The 17,794-nt window shown below is 38.3% G+C and overlaps 1 protein-coding gene and 1 pseudogene across 4 annotated transcripts in view; both read right to left on the reverse strand.

Annotated features, from left to right (window-relative positions):
* The window catches only part of LOC119520228, a 30,033-nt pseudogene extending 24,536 nt beyond the window's left edge, over positions 1-5,497 (reverse strand).
* Positions 5,498-9,427: 3,930 nt separating this feature from the next.
* LOC119520503 (zinc finger protein 596-like) overlaps positions 9,428-17,794 on the reverse strand; it is a 52,782-nt gene continuing 44,415 nt past the window's right edge. For all 4 annotated transcript variants that reach the window (XM_037818407.1, XM_037818406.1, XM_037818409.1 and 1 more), the window contains 5 exons: positions 15,956-16,041; positions 13,630-13,756; positions 12,785-12,880; positions 12,180-12,262; positions 9,428-11,749 (listed from right to left, as the gene is read on the reverse strand). In XM_037818407.1, coding sequence (XP_037674335.1) covers positions 10,520-11,749; positions 12,180-12,262; positions 12,785-12,880; positions 13,630-13,756; positions 15,956-16,041 — 1,622 coding nt within the window. In that variant the 3' untranslated portion in view covers positions 9,428-10,519. The remainder of the gene's footprint in view (positions 11,750-12,179; positions 12,263-12,784; positions 12,881-13,629; positions 13,757-15,955; positions 16,042-17,794) is intronic.

Genomic DNA, 17,794 nt, shown 5'->3' on the forward strand with positions numbered 1-17,794 from the left:
ACTGTTCTGTATTGTCACATGTAAATTAAAACTAGAAACAACATTGATTCAAGAATACAACTTAATAAAACTTTTTTATTCTGTATTGAAACCATGAAATCCTGTTGCATTTCTATAATACAGCAGTAGCAGTTTGATCATTGGCTTGAAATGTTAGTTTAATTTGAAGAAAAGTTAAGAAAATATTCCTAAGATCATGAACTTCACCCTGAAAGAAATTTTACTAGTTTTGAGTTACTTACAAATATTGAAGTGGCTATTTTTTTTACCAACTTAGTCATATGATGCTATCACTAAACTTTCAGTAAACAGGCTGGCATAAAACAGAAACAACAACAAAAATAAACATCTCAAGAACTCTTTCAAACTAAGAACCAACAGGGAGGAGATAAATGAGAGAATTTATAACCTTGCAAGCAGGAGGTCACTCTGGAAGTTATCACAGGTTCTCTGGGTATTCAATGATCATAGTGATCATAAGTAAAAGGGAATAAGAGATAGGGAAATGATGGTGGCATAGAAAGGAGTGGAAGTTAGTCCCCCAGAGCAACTATTAAAATAAAAACAGGAATGACTTGTAAAAGATCTGGAATAGCTGCTTGGAGACAGCAGCTACTGTCCAAACATCATGCAACAATCTGAATTGGGAGAAATGCTCAAGATGACAGCATAAAATCTGTAAGTAACGGCTGCAGATCTGAGCCAAGAGCCCCCTCCCTCACAGCAGCCTAAACTGCAAAACCCTGCAGTGCTACAGAGCAGCAATCTCTGAACAAGTGAATAATACCTCAGCCCAGCTCCAAATGGGGTTTTAATGTTAATGATTCAATACAAACTATGAATCTCAACAAGCAGTTGGAGGTATTTGGTGACAACTGACCTTGGAGAGTCAGGAGATGTATCTGTCTTGGGACAGGGAGCCCAGAGCTGTCTCTGGATGATGAGTGCATCTGGGGGTAGTGGACTAACCCTGGAGGGGGGCTTTCTGTCCCTTTCTCTCCCTCTTGACCTGGGCAGCTCTGTGGAGGCACCTTCAGATTTTTTTGACTTGTAGTGCTCTGCAATAAAACATCAGCCATTTTAAACTCACAGCACTCTGACCCAGACAAGGGTGGAGGTAGCCAAGTCAAAGAAACAAAGAATCTATTTATATGCAAATTACCTCTCTCTGGGGTTGTATCTTCCAAGAAGAAAGGGGTGGGACCAAGTTCTACTACCTGCCTGCCATTCAGAACCAGATCCCAGAGCCTGGGGGAAAAGTCACAGGACACACTCTCTTACACCAAGCTGGAGTGACAGGCTGACAGGTGCCACCTGCTGGGCAGAAAAACATAGGTTGTGTCAATCCTCTAAGACAGACCATCAGGGAAACTGGATACTGAATATTTCCTCCTTCTTGGAACTGAGCCTGTACTGGTCTGGGAAAACCTGATTTGGGTGGCCAAGGAGGTCAGATGTCTAGACAACAGTAAACTGCAACCTACACTAAGAAAAACAAAGTTATGGCCCAAAGGAACAAACTTATACTTCAACTGAGATACAGATATTTAAACAACTAATTCTAAATCAATTCAAAAGTTTAGAGAAGATATGGCAAAAGAGATAAATGCTATAAAGAAAACACTGGGCATATGTAAGAGAAAATAAAAGTTCAAAAAAACAACTAGCAGAATCTATGGAAATGAAAGGCACAACACAAGAGACAAAAGACACAATGAAAACACAGAACAGATCTCAAGAGGTAGAAGAAAACACTCAGGAACTGGAGAACAGGGCACCTGAAAGACTACACACAAATGAACAGATAGAGAAAAGAATGGAAAAATATGAGCAACATCTCTGGGAACTTAAGGACAAAATGAAATGCAGGGAAGTACTTGTTATTGGTGTCCCAGAAGCAGAAGAGAAGGGAAAAGGGGCAGAAGCAAGAATACAGGAAATAATGAAAATTTCCCATCTCTTATGAAAGACATAAAATTACAGATCCAAGAAGTGCAGTGTACTACAAGGAGAACAGATCTGAATAGGCCTATGCTAAGACACTTAATAATCAGATTATCAAACATCAAAGACAAAGAGAGGGTCCTGAAAGGAGCAACAGAAAAGTGATCCATCACATACAAAGGAAGCTTAATAAGACTATGTGTGGATTTCTCAGCAGAAACCGTGGAGGGAAGAAGGAAATTGTGTGATATATTTAAGATATTGAAAGAGAAAAACCACCAACCAAGAATCCTATACCTGACAAAACCATCCTTCAAGTATGAGGGAAAGTTCAAAATGTTCTCTCATAAACAGACAATGACAGAGTTTGTGAACAAGATACCCATTCTGCAGGAAATACAAAAGGGAGCTCTACAGACACAGAGGAAGAAACAGAATTCAGGGGTTTGGAAAACAATTTTGGGTGATGGTAGTACAGAAATATAAGTACACTGAACAAAGATAACTATGAATATAGTTGAAAGAGGAATGTTAGGAGCACATGGGACATGAAAAGAAAAGAGGAAAGATAAAGGCTGGGACTTCATAACTCAGTGAAACCTAGAGTGTTCAACAATTGTGATAAAGTGTACAAATATGCTTTTTCATGAGGGAGAACAAATGAATCTCAACCTTGCAAGGTGTTCAAAATAGGGAGGTATTGGGGGAAAAATACAATCAAGGTAATCTAGAGACTATAATCAACAAAATCATTGTATTATCCTTCCTTTAATGTAACAAATGCAATATATGGTAAATGCAGATAAGACAGGGTCTTAGGGGAGGGGTGTGAGACTCTTGGTATTGGTAGTGTTGTCTGACTCTTTATTCTACTTTGATCTAAGGTTATCTTTCCTTTTTGCTGCTTCCTATGTGTCATGTTGTTTTTAACTGTTTTTGTTTTTTCTCTTTCATTTTTCTTTTTCTTTTGCTCTTCATCCTGCTTTGTGGAAGAAATGTAGATGTCCTTATACAGATAGTGGTGAGTGTGGTGAACATATAAATATGTGACTATACAGGGAACCATCAATTGCTTACCTAGAATGAATGTATGGGATGTGAACAAAATCATCTTAAAAAATATGAGTTGATGACAAAACTTTGAGGGCAATATACTGACTGAAATAAGCCAGACACATAAGGACAATTATTACAGGGTCTCATGAATAGGAACTAATTATAATATGTAAATTCATAGACATGAAATATAAGTTACCAAGATATAGAATGATGCTAAAGAATGGCAAACAATTGCTTAGTATGAGCAGAATGTTCAAGTAGGTTGAACTTAAATGTTTGGAAATGAACAGAGATGATGGTAGCATGTTGTGAGAATAACAGTGGTGTGTGAAGAATGGTGGGTGAAGGTGGTGGAAAGGGGAAGCTCAGAGTCAGGTATATCCCCAGAAGGAAAGTTGCAGGTTAAAAGATGGGAATGTATAAAACTATGAACCTTGTGGTGAGTAATGTCTGAGATTAACTATACAAATATTAGAAATCTCTTCCATGAACCAGAACAAATGCATGACACTACAACTAGAAATTAATAATAGAATTTAGCCTAGGGGTCTGTAAGCATTGGGCTTCAAATACAGGTTAAAATTTCACAAATTATAGTGACAGTTATGAAGAGGAGACTTAACAAGGAATTAACTGTGAATCAACATGCATTAATTATTCAGATTACAAACAATGCATACATTTGTGCATATGCATGAAACAATCTTTTTATGAGCCAGCTTATTCCCATTCTGAATTATGTTCAACTTGTAGGGTAAAACATATTTTACACAACACAAGACCTCAACACATTTCATCTTATTCAAATGCACAATGTTATTAAACACTGATTCCTAAAAAACATCTACTTTCATAAATTGAAAGGAAACATACCAGCAGTCATTATTCCTATTTTCTAGACCTGTGAATATTCTTTGTGGTATAATGGATGAATGAATGAATCAATATATCAATCCATAAGTTTCTCAGGCAAACCATCACTTTTGGCTTCTTTTTTGTCTCCAAACATATAAATGCATATTGATAGTAATAAAATTGTTATAGTTTAAAAAATCAAATAGTACAAATGAAAGCATGTTAAGTAGAAATACAATGACTCTCAAGTAACTTTCCACAAAGGATTGGATTTTAAGAATTTTTATAATATCCCCAGAGACCTTAATTGTGAAATATTTTAATAATATTAAATTAATGGTATTATCAGACATATTCTTCAAGTATATTTTCTCAGGATTTCAACTATGCCATATATTACATCTAAGTTCATATTAGTTAAATAACACATTGAGTGTACTTAAAGTATTTTATAATAAATGGTGGAGATAGAAAATACTCAAGTTAAATCAATTTTAAATGGTATGAAATCTTTTATCAAAAGCATTGACTGAAGTTAACACAAGCCAGAAACATAAGCTTTATACATGAGATCATCAAGGGCAGTTTTTGAAATATAATGTAAGATTCCTCTTACTTATCAGAATTATGACAGCTACTGTCATAACTTTCACCCCAAGGACAATTTTCACTCCCATTCCCTTGGCTGTGGCATCTCTACAGACCCCTCTGGGACAGATAGAAATCGGCACAAACCCATAGACATACACCAGCTTAATGGGGAGCCATGAACAATAACTGCAGCAATAAGTGGGGATGCCAAGAGTGACAAACTCACTCTGCCTGCAATCATCAAATTCCTCCTGTGCTTGGAGGTTTCCCTTCCCTGACACCTGCTGAGGATCCTCCTGCCAACACAAACAGCACTGCCAGTGACCATGGCAGGAAAGGCCATGCCAGCCATGAGGGAAACCCCCAGTGGAGCACTAATCAATGTGTCCAGTGGTCAAAGAATCTTCTTCTTCTGGCTCCCAGGCTTCTTGCCCTAGAAGGGGCAGCCAGTGGGACTAGGTAATGCAATTCTGAGTTCTCTTTCAGACAAAGCCAGCCACATCCACAGCCACGTTCTGCAGAGGCATGTGAGTACAGCTTCTGTCATTCATTATGGTGATGTCAGCATTGCATCCTGGTCGGGCTTGATGTCATCTGGTTCAGAATCTTGCCCCTATCTGAGGCCTGAACAGTGCATGGTCCTTACCTGCAAGCTCTGCACCCTGTGCTGATATCACAGGTCTGTTTTGGATGCCAGGTCTGTTTCTGGTGGTCACAGAACTGTCTGACAGCTGTCCCTCTTGCAGGTCAGCCTGGGACAGCTGCTGCAGCCTCGGGTAATGACAGTGAGCCCACAACCTGGCTCAGCCTGGTGGCATCAGGGTCAGAGGTCAGGTAGCAGAGCAGCTGGAACCAATTGTACCAGTGAACTGGTGAACAGTCTGTAAGCATAAGGTGGGTGGAGCCACTGGCAGCTCTCCATGTGGCTGATGGGCACCAGCTCCTCCTGTATTCCGGGTGCTGGTTGAGAAGGGAGCACTCCTGTCAGGGGCAGTACAGGCAGTTCAGAGGTTGCAGAGTCAGCTGAGACATCAGACACCACAGCCATCAAACATGCTCCAACTTCTTGACCTGGTACTGCCCACTACATCCTCCTCCTTAAATCCCAGTTGCCAATGCCAAGGATGTAGCACAAGGAGTCTGGTACAGACCTGTGTAGGGATGTGGATCACACAGATTTAGAGTTCTTCTTGGAGCCTGTGGCTGGGAGCAGTCATGGGGCAGGGGTGCCCAGAACATCCCCAGCTCCCAACATCTCAGACCCCTAAGCAGGCACCCCATTGCCACCACCACACGAGCCACCGTCCTGGAGATATATAGTGGCAATTTGTTTTTTAAAAAACTTTATAAAAAAATTTTAAAAATCAGTAAAAACATTACAAACAAAACAAAACAAAGGAATAAGAAAAACAAATGATCTAAAATAACTACATTGCTTCCAACATGTTCCTACCACAAGGCTCCCCAGAAAATTAACAATGAATAGCCATTCCTGAGCATTCCCATATTAAGATTACCCTCCACAACCCTCTCTTCTTATCATTGTTCCCCCTTCAATAGTTGAAGTATATCTCTATGTTCCTTACATTCTACAATACAAAACATTTATTTTATATTTTTCACAGAGTTCTCATTAGTGTTAATATACAATATCTCTCTTTTTGTGCCTGGCTTATTTCACTCAGCATTTTATCTTCAAGGTTCATCCATGGTGTCATGTTTCATGCTTTAATCATTGTTATTTCTTTTCTTCTACTTGGTTTAGGATTACTTTGCTGTTCATTTTCTAGCTTCTTCAGTTGTTCCATTAGATCCTTGGTTTTAGCTCTTTTTTTTCCATTTTATATATGCATTTAGAGCTACATATTTAAGCAACATATTGATGATTCATATCTTTCACACCATTCTGCCAAATTATATCTTTTAATTGGGGTGTTTAATCCATTCACATTTAATGTCATTAGTGAAGGCTGTTCTCAAATCAGCCATCATATCCTTGGGTATTTATTTGGCAGATATATTTCCCCCTTCTCTATTCCCTTTAATGTAGCATTACTAAAACACTTTATTTCTGTGCCTTTATCCAGACCTCCCTCTCCATTCTTTTTTCTTTTCTCTGCAGGAAGGGAACTCTGGTATTTCTTGTAGGGCAGGTGTCTCATTCACAAATTCTCTCAGCATTTGTTTGCCTGTGAAAATTTTAAGCTCTGCCTCAAATTTGAAGGAGAGCTTGGCTGGATAAAGAATAACTGGCTGACAATTTTTCTCTTTCAGAATTTTAAATATGTCATACCACTGCTTTTTCACCTCCATGGTGATTGCTGAGTAGGCACTAATTAGTCTTATGTTTCCCTTGTATGTAGTAAATTGCTTCCCTCTTTCTGCTTTCAGATCTTGCTCCTTCTCTTCAGCATGTGAATATCTGATCAGAATGTCTCAGAGTGGGTTTATTTGGGTGTATTCAGTTTGGAGTTCATTGGGCATCTTTGATTTGCATATTTTATGTCATTTAGAATGGTTGGGAAATTTTCCCAACAATGACTTTGCATATCCTTCCTAGAACTTTACATTCTCTTCCCCTTCTGGAACACCTATGATTCTGATATTTGTGCAGTTCATGTTGTCTATCGTATCCCTGAGATCCATTTAAAATTTTACATTTTTTCTCCATTCATTCTTTTGTGATTTCACTCTCCAAAACACTTTCTTCAAGTTAGCTCATTCATTCCTCTTCTTCAACTAATCTGATGCTATGTTTTCCAGAATCATTTTAATTAGACTGTTTCTTTTATTTCCATGAGATCTTTCTTTTCTAATTTACTCTTGCAAATACTTCTCTATCCCCTTTTAGGGTCTTTTTGATATTCTCTATATCCTGAGCCATGGTATTGGTGTTTGTGATTACTTATTTAATTAATTGCTCCAACTTCTACGTATCATCTGTTTTTTAGTTCAGGCATTTGAGTTATTCATAACTTCCAGTTTCCTCATATGTTTTAAAATTTTCTGTTGTTTTTGGCCTCTTGACATTTACTTATCTTGCAAGAGTTCTTTTAGTATATGCAGGGTCATATAAACAATTATCTATAATTTGTGAGAGCTGCAGCATGGTTGAGTGCACTATCCCAAACCTACCAGCAGATGGCAGTTCTGAACCACCCCTTACCCTCAAGACAATCCTACCCAATTTTGTTTATGCAGGGATTGGGGTGCAAATCTTGTGGAGGTCCAATTGCTTCACCAATTTTCCATGTGCAGTGGGGACCACCAGCCCTTTGTGTAGGGGTTGTACACTCTGCAATTTGTGGGAAAGATGCTTTTAATACACAGTACTCCCAGCCATACCTGGAGCTGTGGCTGGAATGCCCTAGGGCTGCAACACGTGAAACCCTTCATCTCAGATTTCCTACAGGCCCTTTCTGGGGTGGGTCCACAAGTCCCTTGCATTGGTGTAGGGCTCCTGGCACTTCTGTGTGGCATCCCTCCCTTGAAACTGTGCACCCCATGGGCTTCTGCAGAGAAGTGTGCATGATCTCAGGCCAGGAAAATCCCTCAGGAAACTCGGCTGTGGTCCTGCAAAGGGGTGTGTGCCAGTTTGAATGTATTATGTCCCCAAAGACAGCATTATCTTTGATGTAATCTTGTGTGGGCAGGTGTATCAGTGTTGATTAGATTGTGATTCTTTGAGTGTTTCATGGAGATATACCCCTCCCAACTGTGGATGATGATTCTGATTGGATAATTTCCATGAAGGTGTTACCCAACCATTCACGATGGGTCTAAATTAAATCACTGGGGCCATATAAATGAGCTGACAAACAGAAGGAACTCAGTGCAGCTGTGAGTGATGTTTTGAAGTGCAGCTGAGAGGGACATTTTGAAGAGGAGCTACAACCAAGAGGGATACTTTGAAGAATGCACAGAGCTGAGAGAGTATCTGCAGATAAGATAGTTTGAAGACAGCCACTGAAAGCAGACTTTTGCTCCAGAGAAGCTGAGAGGACAAATGCCCCAAGCACAACTGAGAGTCATATGTTTGAGGAACTGCAGCCTAGAGGGGAACATCCTGGGTGAAAGCCAATTTGAACCCAGAAGTTTGGAGCAGATGCCAGCCACATGTGTCCCAGCTAAAAAAGGTTTTCTGGAGAACATTGGCCATCCTCCAATGAAGGATGCTGATGTGTTACCTTGGACACTTTATGGTCTGAAGACTGCAACTGTGTAACCAAATATAGCCCCTTTATAAAAGCCTATCCATGTCTGGTGTTTTCCATTCTGGCAGCATTAGCAAACTAGAACAGTGGGTCTCCCAATCTGCTGCAAAGACATCTGTATAGGGTGCAGAAACAACCCACTTCTGCAAAACTCTGGTACACAGCTCTTCTCTGGCTCAGGAGCTCTTAGCTGTGGCTGTGCAAAGGGCTATCACCCACACCAGATAGGGAGTTGGGTGCCTGTGGCATGGAAGGAACTCCCACTGTGTTCCACTGTGGCTCTCTGCTGGATCCACAGTTGCTTTCAATGTTTTACACTAACCTGCCTCCAATCACTGTCTCTCATTTCTCCCCACAAGTCTCAGCTTCCATTTCCCCAGGAGCCTCAAACACTCACATGATTCCAAATGCAGCCCCTCAGTTTCTCCAAGAGCACAGTCACTATGGAAGTAGAAGTCTTTGACAAGCAGTTGGAACCCCAGAACTGCTATTCTGGAGCACTTTCTGTCTTTTATGTAGTGTTTTTCATGGAGAAGAATTTTGCGCTATGTCTACTAATCTGCCATTTTCGATCCCTCCAACCCATTTTTAATGGAGGGAATGACCCCAATGTCTGATGAAGACTGGGAGATTTCCCATCCCCAGGCTTCCCAATACTCCATGAGTTATAACCATATAATTCCTTTAAGAGTTAATTTTAATTCCATTTTAAGATAAAAGACCAATAGTGACATTGTAAAGGAAAATGTCTGTATAACCAGAAATTAATCCCAAGTTATCTATTTATTTATATTCTATTCATCTTTGCTATATGCATACCTGTTCAAAGTATATAATATTTATGACACATAATCTTGGTCTGTACATTCTTCAGTTAACATTCAAAGTTCTCTGGTTTAACAGTCATATTTACATGTAGATGTGAAAAAAACAGAAGCTGAACATTATAGAATGTTCAGCTACAGCTTTTACTTCATAATTATTTGCAAGTGTATTGAGAAAAACTTTCAATTCCTTCCCTACAACTCATTAAAAAATACTGCATTCAGCATTCCCAGATCACTTCACAATCCTAGTTTTAATTTTTCAGGCAAAACTGAATTCATGGTTGAATTGTGTTGTAAAGCATTCTTGTTAGATGTTTTTCCCTGTCTGATATTCGTGATGTGACCTCCAGCTGAAAACTTTGTGATTTCATTTTAGGGTTGACATTACCTCAGTATGGGAAATTAAATACTGATGAATAAATTCAAAGCCAACAAAGACTTTTCTTCATTCTCCCTCTCTCTCTCTCTCTCTCTATATATATATATATATATATATATACAGAGAATATTTTATAAAATGTGAGACTTCACATATATTCCACACATTGCTGTGTAAGCAAAGAATTTCACACATTCCATGTCTGAATTATTGTTCCATCAATAATTATCTCCTAGAGTTCTCCTAAAGTTTCCTCCCACTGATAATGTCTTTCCTACCCAGTTTTCTTGTTTTGGAGTTATTCCTACTCTGAGCTGTTCTTCTATCCACCAAGACTGGAGCTCAGCTGAAATTTATCATATGTAATTACATAGTGTTTTTCCCAGGATAGTGTAATCATGTTATTTAAGAACAGATTGTAAATAAGGGCAATTAGACGTTGATTATATTGACAGGGATTTACATTACTGTGTGGGTTTTTTATTTTTTTTTCTTTTTAAAGTTGGTAGCTCTAAGAGCTCTTCTATATGTACAGCATAGTAAATGAGTTCTATGATATTCCTAATGATAGAATTATGTCTAATAGTTTTCCCAAATAGATGGCAGACATGTTTTCTCCCCAGTGTTAATTATTTTGTGTTGTCTGAGGGTCACTCTATCAGTGAAGTCTTCCCCACAAAAAAAGCCAACATATGATTTCTTCCCAGTGTGAGTTCTCCCAAGTTGCCTAAAGGAACCACATTGACTGAAGGATTACCTGATAAATGGCAGACATTTGGTTTCTCCCTAGTGTGAGTTCTCCCATGTTGCCTAAGTCGACCACTTTTACTGAAGGATTTCCCACATACACTGCAGATGTATGGTATCTTCTCAGTGTGAGTTCTCTCATGTTTCCTAAGGCTACTAGACTGACTGAACGATTTCCCACATACATGGCAGATGTATGGAATCCCCACAGTGTGAGTACTCTCATGTTTTCGAAGGCCACCAGAATGACTGAATGATTTCCCACATCGTTGGCAGTTGTATGGTTTCTCCCCAGTGTGAATTCTTTCATGTCGTCTGAGTTCACTACAACGAGGGAAGCCTTTCCCACATAGATGGCATACATACGGTTTTTCCCCAGTGTGAGTTCTCTCATGCCCCTTGAGGTGAGAACGTTGACAGAAGGATTTCCCACATACAAGGCAGATGTATGGCTTCTCCCCAGTGTGAGTTCTCACGTGTGGTGTGAGGGCAGTTCTACGACTGAAGTCTTTCCCACATAGATGGCAGACATATGGTTTCTCCCCTGTGTGAGATTTCTCATGGTCCTTAAGGGTAGCACGATACTTATAGGATTTCCCACATAGATGGCAGACATATGGTTTCTCCCCTGTGTGCGATTTCTCATGGTCCCTAAGGTTAACACGATACTTATAGGATTTCCCACACAGATGGCAAATGTATGGTTTCTCCCCATTGTGAGATCTCATATGTTTTCTGAGCATAGAATTATGAGTAAAGATTTTCCCACATTGATGGCAGACACATGCTTTCTCCCCAGTGTGACTTCTCTCATGTAACTTAAGGTTACAACAACGAATGAAGGATTTCCCACACAGACGGCAGGCATATTGTTTCTCTCCAGTGCAAGTTCTCTCATGCTGTCTATGGACAGAAATATTTCTAAGGGCTTTTCCATATAGATGAAAGTCATATGAATTATTTCCTGTCTGAATTTGCTTATGTCTACTAAAGAATGACTGGTAATTGATAGTTTTTTGATATTGTTCATTTAGATAGGGCTTTGTTTCCACGTCAGCCAATCTTGAGTGAATTAAATCCTCTCCCAAATCAATACTTCCGAAGGCATCCTCTCCAATGTTAGAAATCTGCTGCTATAAATGAGAAGAGAAACTGTTAAAGGTATGTCCACATATTAATTCAACTCTCTGGTCTAATAATTCAGTGAGGCTGTAGTTAAAATTCATCATGTTATTTACATGCAAATGATGGCTACTTTCTTGTTTGCAGATATTCCCTCTTTTTAGAATCTCAACTGCAGGGCTAACTAATTAATGTTGACTACTTTGATATGTTTCAAAGAATAGGTATAAACATATTTATGCCATTGTACTTTTGTAAGACTTCAGGTTACGGGTTTCAGCTCAGGTTAATTTTTCCCTTAATTGAAACTATCCAAAACTTATTGATGGGACAGTGTTTACTCCCTTATTTAATTACAGTCAGATGATTATGCTGAATTCCTAGACTATTCAATCCCAGTTATTTATTTGGGAAACTGCTGATCACACTTATGCTGCTTACCTTTGACTGGGCGGTATATTTGTTCTTATTGCAGATACCTGGCATAATTATCATTTCTTCTTTTCTATGGTGATTTTGTCTGCCTGAAATAATTTTAAAAACATTACAAACTAGCATTAGGCATCTGAAATATTAAAACACTTCCAAGGCTCAAGTGATTATGTTTTAAATATTGTCATTTAAATGACAAAGAATCTAAAATTAAGGTGCACTCCAGAAAATTGCAAAACTTTTTATGGAAATAGAGAACTAAAATATTTTCACTATTAAAGTTAGGGAAAATAATAAGATGGCATGGTGGGTGCTAAGAGGAAATTCCTCAAAGAGAAGGACAAGAAAAAGGCCATTATGTTTAAGTTTGACTCCGTTAAGTATATAAATATCTCTTTTCCTAAGACAAAGACAATCATAGATGGATTCTTAACTAGAGATTGATACATGTACAGAATCATTGCACAGCTTGTAGAGTTTTCCCTGAAAGTTATAGCCTACATTGCAGGGAATATCACTCAATTAAGGAAATCTTCAGTTGATAATTCTGAAGACATTCTCAATCATTGACCAGGCCCCCTCCTCTTATTGAATCACAGTGCCCAAGAACTCACTTGTACTCTGTCCTTGGAGAAATCCTAATCCTTCTCTCCACAGTTCCTCTCCTTGTTCCAACTGGGAAACCACTTCTGATTTGCAGAGCTGATACCCTATTTATAAGAAACAGAAGCATAGATTTTGAATTCTATGCTAATACACATTTATGATCATCAAGTCTAGGGAACAATGATTAGGAATAATGAGGTAAATTGTGAAGAGTGGCATGAGGGAGTGTACTTTAAACACCATATATTGATAATCCATTTGCAGAAATGGGAGATCCTGACCCTCAAAGTCATTAACTATATGTTGATGCCCATGCCTAAATTCATAGACAACAGTATGCTCAGTCTTTATATACAATGAACAATTATAACTCCACAGTAGTTGAAGAGTATTTTATAAAAGAATCCATTAATAGGCTCCACCCAAACTATGTTCTATATGGAAAAGAGCATGTTGATTATTTTTCTACAGTGTTCTGAAACTACACCAGAGCCCCAGGAGGATAAAAACTATTTAGAGAATATTGATTTTATCCATAGAAATAATATTCATTGAGTTCTCAAAGAGTTCTGAATTGTGGAGGTTGAGTCATAAAAATGACTTGAAATTTTAGTCAGTAATATCACAGACCACTGGTTTGACAAATGAAATGTAAGGAATAACTAGAAGAGATAGTTTCTAACAAGTAGTCATAAGATTATAAAAGAATCAGAGTAGAAGTAAGAGTGGAATATGGGGAAGTTGTCAAGATACTTGAATTAATTGATGAAAGACTAGGTGGATGGTTGGATGGATGAATGGATGGATGGATGGACAGATGGATACATGATAGAGAAAATTTTAAGAAACTCACCCACAGACACCAGATGATGGATACTCTCCAGCATAACATGTCTGAACAGGTTTCTCTGTGTTGTGTCCATCAAGGCCCACTCTTCTGCGTCAAAATCTATAGCTACATCATTGAAGGTCACCGATTCCTAAAACATCATAGGCAATTGAGTTCAGACAAGGCTATTCCTACCAAGATCTATAGTACATTGGTTGAAATGACAGCACTGACAAAGGAAGGCGCTTGTGTGTATAAAAAGGCAAAACTGTGTTTGGAATTCCAGGCAGATCATTCTCACTGCTAACCTGGCATCTATCTTTCAGATAGACTCACAGAGACATACAAACTCAGCATACATAAAACTTCACCAGAAGGCAATACTGCATAACATATCATGTGATGTAATCTGAAAATTTGCCCACAAACTGACAATAATGATTTCCAGATGGTGATCATCAAATTTGCTTGTGAGAATCCAAAAGTAAATCTCCATCAATTTCAAATAAATATACAGACTCATGATTATGGAAGCATTATTCATGATCTTACACACTTTTTAACATAATGATTATTCAATTATTCTCATCCATCCTATAAAAATGTTTCTGTATTCTGCCTTAGCATCCATCTTTCAGGAAGCCATTTGCTTCAACACTGATCTTTGGCTTAATTAACAATTTTCTATCCCTCCAGTCTAAACTTCCCAGAATTCAAACTGACCTCTTTGGTCACTACCCACATCACAGACATGCATCAGCCAGAATCCTCAGGTGGTCCCAAGTGCTATGGTAACCATCCCTACAACCCTGGGGTCCTGAGTGTCCTTCCCCTTTCATAGGTATTTGTTTTAAACTAACTAATCTCTCACACCTATGGAAAATTGACTAACTTACTCTCTTATCCCACATTAAAAGCATAAACCCATTGATCCCTTTTGCTCTGCTTTTGTGCTGCCTAAACACAAACAGGGCTGTTCACACTCCACACTGATTCCACATGGCAACCCTGTCTCTCCAGGTTCTTGGAGTAATAAACTACATTTTTCATGTAATATTGTCTCATTACCCCATTTTGTGATACCTGATGTCCACCAAGACACAAATTGGAAATGGAACTTAACCAATTTGGGGCACTTTTAATGATCTCAGTTTTCTTGTCTATGAAATGGTTTCACAAAATGTTACAAGTTTTGAAAATTCCAATGACTGATGATTCCTATCTAACACTTGTTAAGTATAAGTGAGACATCTATGATTCAATAAAACGGTGGAAAGACTTGAAGTAATGTACATAATTCTGTAGAAGTCTATAAACTTTACACAGAACTTGGGGACAGTAGGTTCTTCCTCTTTCTACTCCACAAAACTCAGGTGTTTATTATAATATGAGGGTAGGATGTGCAGTAACAGAAACCATGGTCCCCTGTGACTGCTGTACTAAAGTACAGTCCTAGGCTGACTCTTTGGTAGGAGGCCACCCATACTCAATATTCTTCTACAAACAACAGTTTTCATTGTGTCTCTTGAATATTCATCTTGACTCTGTTCAAGGATAAATAGACTCTTCATTGGTTCTGGTCTCTCTATCTCACTAGATGTTCAAGTATTTCCACTGGTCATGAAATTTTACTCTCCCTACAATGTTCCTCCTGTGTGCACAGCTGGAAGTAAGGAAATGATATTTCCTACTCATTGCTTCAACTTACCAAAATTGTACAAATGTAGTTAATATGCAAGAAAATGTTTAACTGGGGACAAGATGATAATGAGAATTTAAAACATCTTTTCAAAATATGAAAATATAGTCTATCAAAAGTGTAGGAAGTTTATTATTGGATAATATAAATACTTTTCTTTGCTTTTTGTGGTCTCTTTCTTGTCCTCTCCTGAACACAGCATAGCCCTAGATCCAACACTCATAACAATCCACTGACAGAAATCACCTGTTGAACCATATGGCTCCCTTTTGGAGTGTTACGTTGTACAGTTATTCATCTCTATCCCTTGTGTTCACTGCAATCCTAAGCACATTACTACCACTAACACAGTGAATGAGTGAATTACTTCTGAACTGAGACTATAGTCTCCATGAGGCAAATAAATCCTCTCATACCTCTTCCGTGAATACACAGCCTTAACGGAGGCTGGAACAAATTAATGTAAATGGGAGAGAGATTTCTAACTCACCTTTTGGACCACCATAATTATATCAGAGTTCTGGGTATACTTAAATGGATCCCAAATATGTGACTAGCTCATGAGTGTACTTAGAATCTGCCAAGTCAGTAGGAGAAATAGACATATTTTTAATAAAGTTTTTTCAGTAGAAATAGTAATTCCCTTCTCACCATTGTTTGCATTGTCAAAGTTCTGCCATCAACAATCTTCCTCTGGTTTTTCACTCTCAGACAGTCTGAGTGATAAGCATCCAATGCTGAGGATGGAGAAAGAAGACATGTGACTCAAAACTTGTCCACATTTTCCAGACCCATTTCATACATATACCCAAATTTTCACCTGGAAGTAACCACCCCCGGTCCAACCAGCAGAAACTTGTAGTGCACTCTAAGAGAAACAGGGATAGGTTCTCATCTCCTAAACTCAAATGTAAGAAGTCTATGGCTCATGTTCTAATAATGAAAATGTGAATACAGATATCTGATAGAGAACATGAAAAGCATGATTCATATGTTAATTGTTCCACGGTGGTTAGAGCTTTTCAATCCTCTCCATGATTCAAGAATAGGTGTCTCTAACAGAGACCATGCAATATTTATCCTTATGTGTCTGACTTATTTCACTCAATTTAGTGCCCTCAAGGTTTCTTCTTCAATCCACTTTTTTAAAGATGGTTTTGTTTTCCAACCATACATTCCATCCTAAGTAAACAATTGATGGTTCCCTGTAGAGTCATATATTTATGTATTCACTACCATCACCACTATCTATATAAGGACATCTCCATTTCTTCCACAAAGAAGGAGGAAGAGTTAAAGAAGGTAGAGAGACAATAGAAAAAGGAAAAGAAAGAAAAAACACGTGACAGCTAATTATAATATGTAAACTCATAGACATGAAATATAGGTTACCAGAATATAGAACAAGGCTAAAGAATGGGGAGTGGTTGCTTATTACGAGCAGAATGTTCAGCTAGGTTGAACTTAAGTGTTTGGAAATGGACAGAGATGATGATAGCATGTTACTGTGAGAATAACAGTGTTGAATGGTATGTGAAGATGGTGGAAAGGGGAAGCTTAGAGTCATGTATGTCACCAGAAGGAAAGTTGGAGTTTAAAAGATGAGAATGTATAAAACAGTGGACAATCCCAGTGATTAATTGTACAAATATTAGAAATCTCTTTCATGAACTAGAACAAATGTATGACACTATAACTAGATGTTAATAATAGAGGGGTATACAGGGAAAAATATGCCTATTGCAAACTATGTACTACAGTTAGTAGTATTTTATCATTCTTTCACCAATAGTAACAAATGTACTATACCAATACCATGAGTCAATAATGGAAGGGGTGGTTAGTGGTACAGGATGATTTGGGTTCTCTTTTGTTGCCTTTATTTCTTTTCTGGAGTGTTGAAAATGTTCTAAAAATTGAAAAAAATATAATTTTGCTGTATGCACAGCTGTATATACCACGGGCAATGGATTGTGCACTTTGAATCTCTCAATAATTGTATGGAATGTGAACAATCTCAATAAAATTAATGCTAAAGAAAGAAGAGTAGGTATCTCTAACCCATACCACATGTAGCTTTTGGTTTTCCCCTGCAGGTAAGTATGTGGAAATTCTCACAGTATTCTTTCTTTATGCAGTACCATTGCCTCTCCAACACCTATCCCTGCCCTCTGAACACCCATTCCCTCCCTTCTTGCACTATCCTGCCCCTGCCCTTCTGTATGCAACTGCCCTAAATCATCTTGGCTCAACTCCTTTGGATTTCTGGAAAGATCCCTCCCTCAAACCCCCCAACACTGACTTTCAGATCTTTCCCTAATGGATTTGGATATTTATCATGCAACATCCCAATTATTTCATGATGGAGTTAATCATTTCAAGAATTAATTTCATTTGGAGGGATCAATGATGTCCATCCTCCAAATCAAGAACTCAAAATCCCTGTTTAAGAAAAGAGCAAGAGTACAAGTTCATAAGATTTCTGTCATG

This window comes from Choloepus didactylus, chromosome 25, assembly GCF_015220235.1.
Source record: "Choloepus didactylus isolate mChoDid1 chromosome 25, mChoDid1.pri, whole genome shotgun sequence".
NCBI lineage: Eukaryota > Metazoa > Chordata > Mammalia > Pilosa > Megalonychidae > Choloepus > Choloepus didactylus.